Source organism: Eubalaena glacialis, chromosome 20 (assembly GCF_028564815.1).
Source record: "Eubalaena glacialis isolate mEubGla1 chromosome 20, mEubGla1.1.hap2.+ XY, whole genome shotgun sequence".
Classification (NCBI taxonomy): domain Eukaryota; kingdom Metazoa; phylum Chordata; class Mammalia; order Artiodactyla; family Balaenidae; genus Eubalaena; species Eubalaena glacialis.
Window position 1 is genome coordinate 34,351,372 of NC_083735.1, and position 12,669 is coordinate 34,364,040.

The 12,669-nt window shown below is 48.0% G+C and overlaps 1 protein-coding gene across 1 annotated transcript; it reads right to left on the reverse strand.

Moving 5' to 3' along the window:
• Window positions 1-275: 275 nt before the first annotated feature.
• DKK4 (dickkopf WNT signaling pathway inhibitor 4) lies at window positions 276-3,283 on the reverse strand. The gene is made up of 4 exons (XM_061177514.1): window positions 3,173-3,283; window positions 2,008-2,158; window positions 1,423-1,575; window positions 276-572 (listed from the first exon to the last, which is right to left on the reverse strand). The coding sequence occupies exons 1-4, from the start codon at window positions 3,281-3,283 to the stop codon at window positions 322-324; spliced, it is 666 nt and encodes a 221-aa protein (XP_061033497.1). The 3' UTR covers window positions 276-321.
• Window positions 3,284-12,669: the final 9,386 nt, after the last annotated feature.

The following is a 12,669-nucleotide window of genomic DNA, read 5'->3' on the forward strand; positions in this document are numbered from 1 at the left end:
ATGGGGGTTTTAAGGAAAAATAAAGTATTTGCTGTGATAATTTTCCCTGCTAACTACTGTCAGGTACCATAACTTCACCAGAAATTACGTAAAGATTTATTTGAACTAACTGAATCACTAGATCAAAGTTAAATTTGTTATAGAATCACATCACTTTTCTGCAGAAATAGACAACAAGCCCAAACTAGTTTCCATTCATCACAAGGCAGCTTCTCCAGCTCAGTCTATTTCACTTACTACAAGATTTGATTTTAAGAGTTATTTGTATGGGAAGGTTTTTAAGTTCTTGTGTGAGACTTCTGCTGGAAGACGTGCAGCCGCTTAGATTTTCTGGCACACTCTTAACCGTGAGTGTTGTTGATTTCCAGTCGCCTGACTTCGACATGATAGTCCAGGACCACAGTCACAGCGCTGGGAGATTTCTGGAGCTTGCGCGGTATCTTTGTGCCCTCTCCTAGAGCAGACCTGTCCCTCCAATGGGACCGGTTTACAAATTTGAGTCCAAAAATGACGAGCACAGCAAAGTCCAGGTCCACAGTCGAAAGTTCTAAGACAGCTTTCTCCCTCTTGTCCTGTAACAAGATTGATACGCGCTTTAGTAATAAGCAGGGGGAACGGTGGCTTGTGAGGGCGCGACTGGGTTAGGGCGTGGGGTGTAGGATAAGGTCGCAAAGTAAAGATAGAACAGCATGCCTGGCTCCTGGGCTGAAAGCAACAATGGAGTGGACATCTCAGTCTTCCCAAACAGAATTTACTGCTTTATAAAGTCAAAACATTTATTAAAGAAAGATGGGATTTCCAGTCTTGAGACGTGAGATAAGTATCACTCATCAGTGTTTTATTAAATGGGATTTGTACTGACCCAAAGAGAGACCACTACTTACACAGGGGGCAATCAGCCGTCTTCAACAAACAAGAATGGCCAATTCACCACCTTCAAAATTCTAGCTGCTTTATGTCAAAGATTGGAATTTGAGACTACAATTTTGTAAAAAGCATCTTAGTGAAGTTTGTATTTTGTCTGAGAATGAAAAGTTATTTCATCTATGTTCATCTCTCTTTTATTTTGTATTCTGAGGATCTAGAAAGGGAAATTTCTATTTGTTAAATTATAGGCTGTAAAAAGATGTGCATATAAAATTTAATTAAACAATTAAAGGCTTTCTTGCTAATCAGCCCGTTATTATAGCTATTCCCCGTCCTCCTGGCCTGCCAACTACCTTGTGCTCTTCCCCCCGTGATCTCCACAGCTGTTTACGGAAAGAGATTAGAAATAGGACATGCTCCCTAGGTGTTTCTGGGGTGGAGAGGCACAAGTCAGTTTCAGCCTATCCTTAAGAGCCTAGGAGGAGAAAATGTTTTTCTTAAAAAAAAAAAAAAAAATATATATATATATATATATGCTTAGAATGCTGCTGTCACCCTTACTGCCTTGTGATTTTTTAATATTTGGCTTCCTCTTGGGTTTGTTTTCCTGAATTGGGTGCTCAGTTGTTCCTTGTGTATCTGTGTCGTCTTGGTCATCGATCTGCCTCTCCAGTACTGGGGTTGCATCTTCCATTGCAGTGCAAACATCTGAGAGACAAGCAGGTGGAGTTAGAGGATGAGAACCACAGACAGTCTCATTATCAGACTGTCACAGGGTTTGGCAGTACTTCCGCCTTCAGTTTCTGTACAACTTTCTAGATTTCCGGGACACAGGCACTAAATATTTACATCTCACATATGGCAAAGCAGGTGCTTAAGTAATTAATGGAATCTAAGTGAAAACAGAAGAACTTGAAAGATTCCAACCTGAACCCTTGCTTTAAAATCATCTCCAAGTTGCTGGCAAGAGTTACTGCCGGGAAAGAAGCTATTTTGCTGCATCGGGAAGAGGCAGCTGCGGAGAACCACTTTGGAGCCTTTAGAGAGTGCCTGTCGTGGAATACCCTAGTCTAAGAGACCCGGATGCTGTGTCTGCTCTTTGGGAGCGCTGCAGTCCTGCAAGTCTCTGTGCTGACTCGCCATTCACGCAGAGCGTCCCCGGGCAGCACACGGCAGCCCGCTGGCACCACCTCCGTAATCCACGACAGGTAGCACAGGATGGCTTCTCATCCTGGGGTTTGAGGCAGAATTTTCTAGTGTTGCAGTCCTTGTCAGACACGCACTGTGAACCCTGTAAAGAGAAGCTGTTGTCACAGGGCTAGGGAATCCAGCGAGATGTGAAGAGTTTTTATTCCAGGCAGGAGATGGAGAAAGCCAAAAAGAGAGGCACTTTAAACGCTGAGGCAAACCTCAAGCAGCATCTTGACTTTTCACTAGAATTGGTTTTCTTTCACAAAGGGGAGAGCAAATCACCAACGAAGAGACCTATGTGCTGCAAAGGTTATTTGTGTCTGGAAAATTGTCCTACTTTTAAACATAGAATTTCATCTTTTATGCTCTCTGTGAAAATGGAAGAAAAATTTCCCACGTGTGTCTTAGAGACGGTTATGAGATTTTTGATATGTATCTAGAAGCCCTAGATGCTGTGCGATAGTTTAATGAAATGTTGGTGTTTGTGGCATCCCTATGTGACCTTTTCACTCCAGTGAATCACATCAGTCACCATTTGCCAAGTAGGCCCCTCAGTGGGCCCGCTCAACCATCCTTTGATTTCTAGTGATGCCTGATTTGCAGAGAAACAGATACCGAAGACTGATTTTTCTCATCTACGGTTGATGCTTTTTCATATGTATATGAAACATTTCCTATAAAACAATTCTGTGAAGTGAGAGGGTTGGCACGCAGCATGTAACTTCTGACTCGCATATTCCCTGGCTGTGTGGCCTTGGTTAAATTCCTCAGCGTCTCTGAGCCCATTTCCGCCATCTGTCATTAGGAGATGTGATAGCTGTCTCAAGCTCTGAGGAAGAGGAAATGAGATAGTATGTTTAAAAGGCCTGGCACGTGGTGTATAGCTTTCTAAATATTAGCTTACTCCCTGATTTATAGGTGAATTGATAGCTCAATGCCCTGAAAAGCCACTTGGCTCATCTGGTGAGTTAATGCTAAAGCGACTGGATTCTTCCAGGGTGCCTTCCACAGCCTCAATCCAGCCCACCGTCTGGATGAGCTATTTCAGATGCTCATCTGCGTGATGGCTTCACTCGAGCCCAGCGCCCAGCCCTCCTCCTCCACCGAGCGTTACCTTCCGGGCCCCTTGCGCATCTGCAGAGCTCTTGATGTTGTTGACATCCAGAACCAGGGCGCCCAGGGGGGCACACAGCCAGCCGAGCCGCAGCAGGACCACCACCACCATCCTGGACCTTCTCAGCCCTCCCTGCGTCCTCCTCGAAGCTGGGCTGCTCTGAACCCACGATGGAGCTTTTGCCAAAATGGGAACTCGGCAAGTCACCTGGAATTGCTGTTTCTGAAAGAAAAGCAAATCCTCATTGGAGGAAGGTGTGTGAAATCGGACGAGCGAGGTCTGACCGGCGGGTTCCCTCTGAAACTGTTTATAGACGTGCCCCCTCCTTTCTCTCCTCCTCCTTCCTCCTTCATTTCCTTCCTTCTTACCCCACACAGGCTTCAACAAATCCCCTCAAATCTGTTTGATCAATAGTTCAAAACAAGGACTCAGTAGAGGGGGAGCAGAGGCAGGGCTGCAGCCGCTGCTTCTCCAGGGGTTGAATCCCTCTTAATTAGTGCATATCAAAGTTCAAAGGGCCAGCAGAAGAGCAGGATGTCTGTATCAGAAGCAAACTGATAATCACCTGCATTTCCTACCTTCAGTAATCCTGTGAGGGTGGAGGGAGTGTGCTCTAACATCTGTTTTCACAGCTAGTTGTGATCCAAGAAAGAATGAATCCTGTTAGCCAGTATGCTCTGAGGGATGCCAAAAACTAATGAGTTACAAAAACTATACTGAGAAACTTTACACTGTGCTCAGATAGTGAACACAGATAGAAAAGAGACAAAATGCCCCCTGAGTGTCTCTGGTATTCAGATGTAAAAATCCCAATAGCTTAAGAGCTGTGAGTGTAACAGCACCTGTGTCGACTAAATGTCAATTGGAAAATAATTCTCCTTAAAATGAAAATGGAACTGTTTGAAGTTAGGATTATTTAATTAGGAAGATAATGATTTATAAAAATTGCCTTTTTTTAATGATAGGGACAACCCCAGAAAGCCCATTTTATATACAGATTTATACAATTTAATAGGAAGTTTAGGTGTATTTTATGAGCAATGGATTTAATTTGTGTTGTATGATGTTGAAGTGACTTAAGCAGAACAGGCTCCAAGACTCTAGCTCATTTCAGATGGGATTTCATGCATTTTCAAGTTTCCTAATTTGAATTTTTAAAAAATGCTTCATCCCTTTTTCTCTGATTTTTTTTTTTTTTCCAGCCAGGCTGTTAGCAAAGTCGAGTGATTTAGACATGCGCTTATCACTGCCTAAGTCCTTTAAGGGTAGATCTGGGTCCCCAAATCCCTTCATTGTTTGCTTTGTTCTCAGGGTAAATTCATCCCCGTACTTGGGGTGTAAGGCGCCGTTTAAAATCTACCAGTGCCCCTTATCTATGCCATCAATGGTGACCTTGGTGTTACTGGGTGTTCCTCCAGAAACACCTGACATCAGTCCGTCAAGAGGTACCTGGACATTCTGTGCCAGGGGACCATTCCCAGCCTCGAGGGACGCCTGGTGCCCAGTGGCTGGGGCAGGTGACCTGAGGCTCTGTTACCTGGCTCTCTTCCTGGGGTTGGATGCCTGTCCCCATCGTGTGGCACAACGGAGCTATTTCTTCTGCAAGTACTACTTGTTTTCATGTAAACTGACAACATCAAACAGCCTTTGATAGTAGGATACTCCTGGTGACTAGGTGTGTTACAGAATTTATTTTGAAGTTGGACAATTATGGCCAAACATAAAGGAGAGAGCCCCAGGTTCGCTCTCTGCTGGGTTTCCCTGCTTCCTGTTACCTAACAGAAGAGAGAATACCAGGGCACCAGAGGCCTCTGGCAAAACACACAGACAAAAAGGACTGGAACCAAACGTTCATTGAGTACTTTGTACTTAACAGAACCTATGTGTAGGTGTTGGGAATAAAAGATAAAACACAGTCCTTGCCCCTGAGGGGTTAGTGTCCAAGAAGATCTACATGTAGAGATGATTTTGATATATTATAACAAGCACTAAGATAAAGGTAGAAATGTGGGGCTGAAGGATCACAGAGGAGGGTGTGAGTAGACCTTCTGGAGGAATGAAGGAATGCCTCTACACAGGTGGGGTCATTTGAGCTGGGTTTTGTGGGATGAGTAGGAGTTTCCTAGGTTGAGAAGCAGGGGATGGTCTTACCCCAGGCTCAGAGGGTGAAGTGTGTGCAGGGGCAGGGAGGTGCATTTTGGTTCTAGAGAATCTGTGTGGCTGGGGCAGATGGTGGAGAGACAAGAGGAAGCTAGACTGTGAGGAACCTGATAACAGGCAAAGGACACCGGTATTATTTCATATGCAGTAGAAAGTCATCGGGGGATATTTGAACTTGAAAATGGCAGGATCTAATTTGCTTTTTAGGAAAGCAGTGCTGGTGGCAGTGTGGCGCTAGGGTTGCAGTGGGTTGAAAACGGATGCTGGGCCAATGAAGAGGAGGAGGAGGAGGCGGAGGAGGGCCAGTGTAAGGCAGTGACACGGTGACAGAACCAGCCAAGGATGGGATTTTGCACTTGAGTCCCTATCATTTGTTGTGAGGGGTGGGGAGTGAGTGAGACAGAGGAGCTGAGGTTACCCTGACGTTTATAATTCCGCGCACAGGTGGATGGCTATGGCACTGAAGACAGAATTCAGGATGGAAAGCAGATTGGGGGGGAAGGGTGCCAGAGGCCAGGAGAAACACGATCCAAATCATCAAGGCTTTGCTGGGTATCTTAACATGGAAGATGGAAGATTAACCCCCGTGTCTTCCAGGAGCGATGCTCCCACAGACCGAGAGGGGTGAGGATGCAGACACCCCAGATGCAGGAGGCTACAAACAGGGCAACAAAACCGAAAAGCGGGCTCCTCTCTGTCTCTGTCTCCGCCTGACTTTCTCTCGGCCTTGTAAGAGTGCCAGCTTTGGAGTCAGGCCGACCTGATCTGAGCACCAGTCTGGCCTCCCCTATAGCCCCTGATGCCCCCACTCTCCCAGGCATCCGGCTGCCCGCCATGGTGTTTATAAAACTCTATTGTGATTGGGTACTTCTTTGTCCTACTTCGAGGTGATAAGCTCTGGGTGGGCAGGGCTGTAGCTGTTCATCCTTGTATCCTCATGCTTTGAGGGCCTGGCATATGATAGAAGCTCCATACGTTTTTTTATGTGATGGATGGCTGCAGAGATAAATGGATTTATAGTGACTTTGTGACCTTGAACAAGGTGCTTCACCTTTCTAGGCTGTATCTACACATCTGTAAAGCGGGCACGACCTCCCCATAATGACTATATTCTGAGGGTTTAATGTGTGAATACGTGTAGAGGGCCTGGTACCGTAACTGGTGCTCATAAAACTCTATAAACAAATGTCTCTCACTCATTTCCAAGCCTGGACTTTCCATCCTCACGTAAACTTCAGGACCTAGCATGACGCATGGCCCTCCCATGGAGGCTCTCAGTAGAAGTATGTGCAACCCAACGCACCGAAGAAAAATCTCCCCTAAATAGTCTATTATTTCTAGGTCTTCCAAAAGCCAGAGCAGTTTTGAGGAACTAAGTACGAGAAGTCTCCCTGGAAGATGACTTTCGGTGTATTTTCAGATCGGCTGAGGCTGCTTGCGCGCTAATGATCAGTGTTGCTCAGCCAGGATGCCTATGGCCACACGTACCGCCCTAAGGCTGAGCTCAGTGACTGGGGATTGGAGATGATGGAGCAGCGCGGAGAGGAAGGCTTTATTAGTGTTTCTGCTTAAAAGGCGTTTTCTTCTGCTCTTAGGTCAGGGCCCGGAGTTCCCAGACGCAGACAGCAGAGCACGTGCAGAGCCACTCCCCCCCACGGGGAGCCGTGGCCCGCCAGCCCCACAACGAAGGAAGCCCTCCTGTGCACTTCCGGCCAGGATGCTGCCACGGGGCGCCCCCTGGCAAGGACTGCGGGCCAATGGGCAACCCCGCGCCGGTCCTCCTCGTGCCTCCGGGGGCTTCTGGGCAGTACTGACTGAGCTCAGAGGAAATGAAAATTCTCGAGAAGAGATTCCCCGGGGCCCCTGGTTCAGCACGGCGTGGGATGCCAGCCCCCGGGTGACTCCTGGCCAGGGCGGAGGTGCGGCGTGGGCCGGTGTGTGAGTGTGACACCTGCATCCTCCAGGGACAGCTGCTGTAGCTCCCGGAGCTCACGGCAGAGGTGGCGCCGTGAGTTACGTTCACTCCGGAACGGAAAGTTTTGTTTATTACGTCTCCTGTGTCGGCACCAGTGTGATTTCCATACACTTTGCTTTTCTTAAAAGCAAATCAAAGGAGCCGAAACAAGCGGGTCTTTGGCAGGCTCTCACGGGAAATGGTCAGTAAATGAAAGATGAGGGGGCGGGTTGATGAGGGGAGACAAAGATTGCAGGATCTGTATAATCACAGCACTGGTGTAAGCGCTGCTGCTGAGGTAGCTGAGGTCAGGAGGTACATAGCTGCCGGCCCAGGAAGCGGGTTTATCAGATGTCTTGCCCCTCCTGGCGGGCCCGCTTCCAGAAACGACCTGGCAGACTGGGTCCCGCCCATCACCGATTGTGTGGCCTTGGCTAGCTCATGTACCTCTCAGCCTGGGCTCCTCACGGCCTGCAGGGCTCCTCCAGACCAGTTTTCCGGGAGCTTGTGATGCCGGGGGGGGCGGGGCGGGGGAAAGGGGAGGGGTTGGGGGGTCGGCCACCATGAGGCTCACCCCAAGGGCACCACGCAGACCAGTGTCTGTGTGAGCGGCCCCCTTTGGAGTTGGCCAGCCAATCACGTGGCGCTGGGACCTGCCTTTCCCGTAAGGCAGCCTCCGTTCTCCTGACCCCAACCTGGTGTCCAGCTGGAAACAGCACCAGGGGCCCCGAGCTTCCTTCGTCAAGGTTGTGCTTGGCCTTCTCTTTGCTTAAAAAAATTAGATGATGTTGTGTGTGACTCGTCAATCCTAAATGCCTTGCCCACCCTACCCCATTCCTGGGCACTCTCCGTACCTCTCTGTAACAAAAATCCCACGGACTAGGTGCTTCTATCCAAGCTGAAGTCTGAGGTCAGGGTGCCCGTGTGGTCACGTTTATGTCAGGCGAAGTCCTGCTTCCTGGCTCATAAACGGCCACCTTCTCGCTGTGTCCGCACGTGGAGGAGGGGGAGAGGGGGCTCTGCAGGGCCTCTTTCACAAGGGCACGAATCCCGTTCATGAGGGCCTCACCTCATGACCTAAGCACGTCCGGAGGCCCCCCTCCTAACACCATCACACTGGGGGTTAGGATTGCAACACGTGAATCTGGGGACACGAGCGTTCAGGCCACAGCAGTGCTTTTCCTCCTCTGCGTCCTGCAGTCCCTGACACACTCGTGTTACACAAGACACAGAGGTGGGGGTAGTGACAGCAGATGCTGCAATGAAAAGGCAAGAAAAGGTTTGTAAAAAGCTGACCATATCTCAATACACATTCGCTGGGAACAGTGTCTCTCGTCTTAGGTCACAGCAGGAGTCAGCCTGTTGGGACGGTGTCGGCACCACTCTGACTCGGGGACCAGACGTCCTTTCACCGATGCCACTGAGGGTCCCAGCAGCGTGCCCTCCCCATGTGTGGGCGATTTTGGGTGGTGTCTTTTTCAGCTGGATTACATTTATGTTTCTAGAGGAGATCACGAGGCCCTTTCAGCCCCTTGGTTCTATGAAACTCTCATCTGGAGCACCGACTTGGAAAGCAAGGTATTTTCATAGAGTCCAGTTTGTTTTATTCTCTTTACTGACTGTAATTTAATAGTAAATACACTGCAGGGAGGAGGGCAGAAACCTATAAAATTGAGTGGAATTCAACCTCCATTCTTCTTTTCATTTCATCGTTTTCCTTCTACACCTTTGTCCCCCGCATTCTTTTTCATTTGAGTCTTTCTCTTTTGCCTCATTTTTTTTCATTCTCTTATTGTCTCCTCCCTCTGCATCCCCATAACTAACCCTGCTTATTCCTCTTTTCCCTTGTGTCCCGTCCTAGGCAATGGTGTTCTGGTGGCCTTCAGAGCCTGGGGGCATGGTGACCTGAGGATCACCCCGTGGCAGCTGTCCAGGCCAGGGTGGGTGGGGGGGGGTGTGATCTGTAAGCAGGCGTGGTGTCTCTAAGTGGGAGGCTGGAGGGTTGTAGAGGGAGAGCAAGGAACGAAGGCCCCCCTGCGACACTGCGACACTGCATATGACTTTGAGGGACAGAGAGTGGACCCCTGCGGTGGTCCGCACATCCCAGGACGCCTGTTTCAGGGAAGGAGCGTGCAAAGGGGAATCCTCCAGCCTGCAGACAAGATGGGTTCTGCTGTCTTTGGGTTTGGACCCTACCTGGGATCTGATTCTTTTTCCTCAGAGGTAGGGGGTGAATCCCATAGCGTTAGGAGACCCCAGACCTGCCTGGAGTCCCAATTCTGAAGACGCAAATTTTTCTAAATGAATGGCTCTGGCAACTATAGTTAACAATTCTGTACTGTGAACTTGAAAGTTCCTGTGAGAGCGGAGCTTTAATGTTCCCACCGTAATAAACAACAAAAAAATGGTAATTATATGAGGTAAAGGACACCCTTAACCAACCTTACTGTGGTAAATATATTTTGCAATATATATGTGTATCAAATCATCACACTGTACACCTGAAACTTACACTGTGGTTCATGTCAATCACATCTCCATAGAGGGGGTAAGGTGGGGTGGTGAATGTCTGCCCTGAGCTCTGCACACATGGGCTCCCGAGTCCCCACTGGAGGGGTGGGGCTACAGGCCTCACCCCTCCCTGGGGTGTTCTCCAGGGGCCCCTAGCTGTAGACTCCCTCTCCGCAGCCCCTCCACACCCCTTCAGGGTGAGTCTGTGTCTGGCTCCTCCATTGCCCTAGGGCTTGTGATGTGTGTGACTCACTGGTGTGATCTGGCTCTGGCCCAGGGTGAACCCTGGTGTGTGGTCCAAGCCTCCTCAGAACTTTGGCCACAGAAAGCCATCTGGTGGAACCCCCTGGGTAGGCCCCATCTGGACGGCCGGTGTACTCCTGGGGATCTCCATTTTAAAGATGAAGACACCAAGGCTCAGAGAGGTCAAGTAACTTGCCCAAGGTCACACAGCTGGTGAGTTGCAGACCTCGGATTTAACAGAAGTTTTCTGGTTCCAAAGTTGATTCTTTCCTCTACACCACACTATACAGCTCACTAACCTAAGGCCATTCCCCAAAACATCAAGTTGCCTGAAACACAGCTATATATTCACTAAGGGGACACTGCCTATTACTATTTTTAGGTTCCATAGGAGTATGCCACCCTCTTTTTTCTTAATTTATGTTGCACGTATAAGTGATCATAGTGCGTCACTAGCAAGTGATTAAGGTGAGCTAATTTGCAGGTTGTGTCAGCCAGGCTGTACCCTAATCCACATGTGGAACATTGACAAAATTTGTTTCCTCATAAAAACAATTTGTAAATATTTGCTGCCCTTTTGACACTCAACTTGGACTCTAACTTGGGTAGGAAAGCCCCCATAACTGTGTTCAAAACCGTATGGAGAGCTTGGATGAGGCTCTGGGGGCACGGGGAGGACAGGGGTCATCACCCTGACTCGAGTCCCAAGCCCCCTGCCCACCAGCAGGGTTAGCCATTCTTTACCTTGGTTCCTTGCGCCCCCTTGTGGCCAAGAGTGACGGGCGCTCCCAGAAGGCCCAAAGTAAACTCAAAGGACGGATACCAGAGGCATTTCCCAATTTTGGGTGGAAATTGCCCACGGAACAGCATGCCCTTCTCATGAACCTAGGTACTTCCCCACCTTATGAAAGTGAGTTTAACTTTTCTGATTATAACAGAAGCACGTTTCCAAATTTTAGAAATTTTGGAAAATACAGAGAAGTGTGAAGAAAATAAAAATCACATATACTCTGACCCAGCAGAGATAGTCACTGTCAGATTTTGGAAACATTTCCCCGATTTTTTTCTATGTACGTACATATACACACACATATACAGCATCTGTTTATTATATATATATATATATATATATATATATATATATATATATAATTTATGTATTATTAATCTATAACCAGTCCAGAATTAGCCATTACTAAAACCCACATCTACCCATGTGGGCCTCCTCTACCCAGTCTCTCTGTCTGCCCTGCTTCTTCTTAAAGTAAAACTGTAACACACACACACACACACACACACACACACACACTCACGGAATTACACTGTACTTAAACTTTTGTTTCCTCCCCCCTTTTTTTAACTGAGCCTTTCCCCCAGATCATCAAATATTATCAGAACACACGGCTGTACCATATCCCAGAAGATGAGTGTATTATAATTTAATGAATCCTCTAAATGTTGGCCATTAAGTTGTTTTTAATTTCTTACTACTGTAATTCATTCAAGCTATTCAAGATGAACCTTTGCACGAGTCTGACTGTTTCCTTGAGAATAGTCCTCAGACATGGAATTTCAGGGTATGATATACACCCTGAATATACAATAACGCAGTCTTGGATCTCTGTCCCTCTGCACTGCAAGCCATGCCCCTCTTGTCCACCTGACCCATCCCTGGCACAGCGAGGCGCTTTCACCGCTGGGTCCCTGTGCTCTGCTGCCCCCTTGAGGAGGCTCAGGGATGGGGCTGGTCCCTCCTCTTCTTCAAAGATGCCAAGGGGATCCTCACCCTTCATCAGAATTCTGAAGTCCTTGAAAACAAACAAGTTTCTTTTTCTTTAAAGAAACAGGGAATTAAATAACACTGCTGGCTTCAGAATCTTAATTTTCCTTACACTTAGGGCCATCGAGCTACTAAATCTTCACAGTGGGGCTTCTGTTCTTAGGGGTTTTTTTTTTTTCTTCTCATTTTTGAGGGTAAAACTATACTAACCTTCTGAGATTTCCTCTCACAAAGGTAACACAGGCAGACGATCAGGTTACCTTGACTACAGCAGGTGACCTGTGCTGGGAGTCTGCTCACCAGGGCCTCTGGACGCACACAACACGGATGTGTCTGGGCGTGTGCTCCTCCATCAGCTCTGAGCATGGTGTCCTGTACGCAGTAAGCACGTAGCAAATGTCTCACAAATGAAGGAGTCTAAAGCCCCTTCCCTGCTCTAAAATTCTGGTTCTAGACATTTTATAGGAGAAGAATGCCAGGTGATTAGAAGTTGGACTGAGAAAGTCCTTTCTACGCTTCCCAAGAGCTTAGAGCCCATTGTGGGTCGGGGGTGAGCAATGGCTGTAGTTTGGAGGCGGCAGAGGCCAGAGGCTTGATATGGACGTTGAGGGTTAACGTGGATCCTGCTAAGCCGACGGGGCCAGAGAGATGGGAAGCAAAGGAATGGTTCCCTCTGCAGCTGCCGTTTTCCTTAACAATTTCTTTTACCACCTTCCTGCATCAGGTGTTGGGAGAAAGAGGAGGTCTCTTGGTGCATGACCTGGGACTGGTGTTATCAGGTCCCTTCAGAAGAAAGGTCTTTGGATAAAGAAGCCCAAGGAAGGAATGTTGCCAAATTCCCATTCAAAG

What these genes read in the sequence shown, in the direction of transcription:
- DKK4 (XM_061177514.1), bottom strand. Translation starts at nt 3,283, where the DNA reads ATGGTGGTGGTGGTCCTGCTGCGGCTCGGCTGGCTGTGTGCCCCCCTG. An exon ending in ATGCGCAAGGGGCCCGGAAG is followed by an intron (nt 2,159 to 3,172) that starts GTAACGCTCGGT and finishes TTCTCTTTACAG; the next exon opens with GGTTCACAGTGCGTGTCTGA. An exon ending in GGGGACGCTCTGCGTGAATG is followed by an intron (nt 1,576 to 2,007) that starts GCGAGTCAGCAC and finishes CTTGTCTCTCAG; the next exon opens with ATGTTTGCACTGCAATGGAA.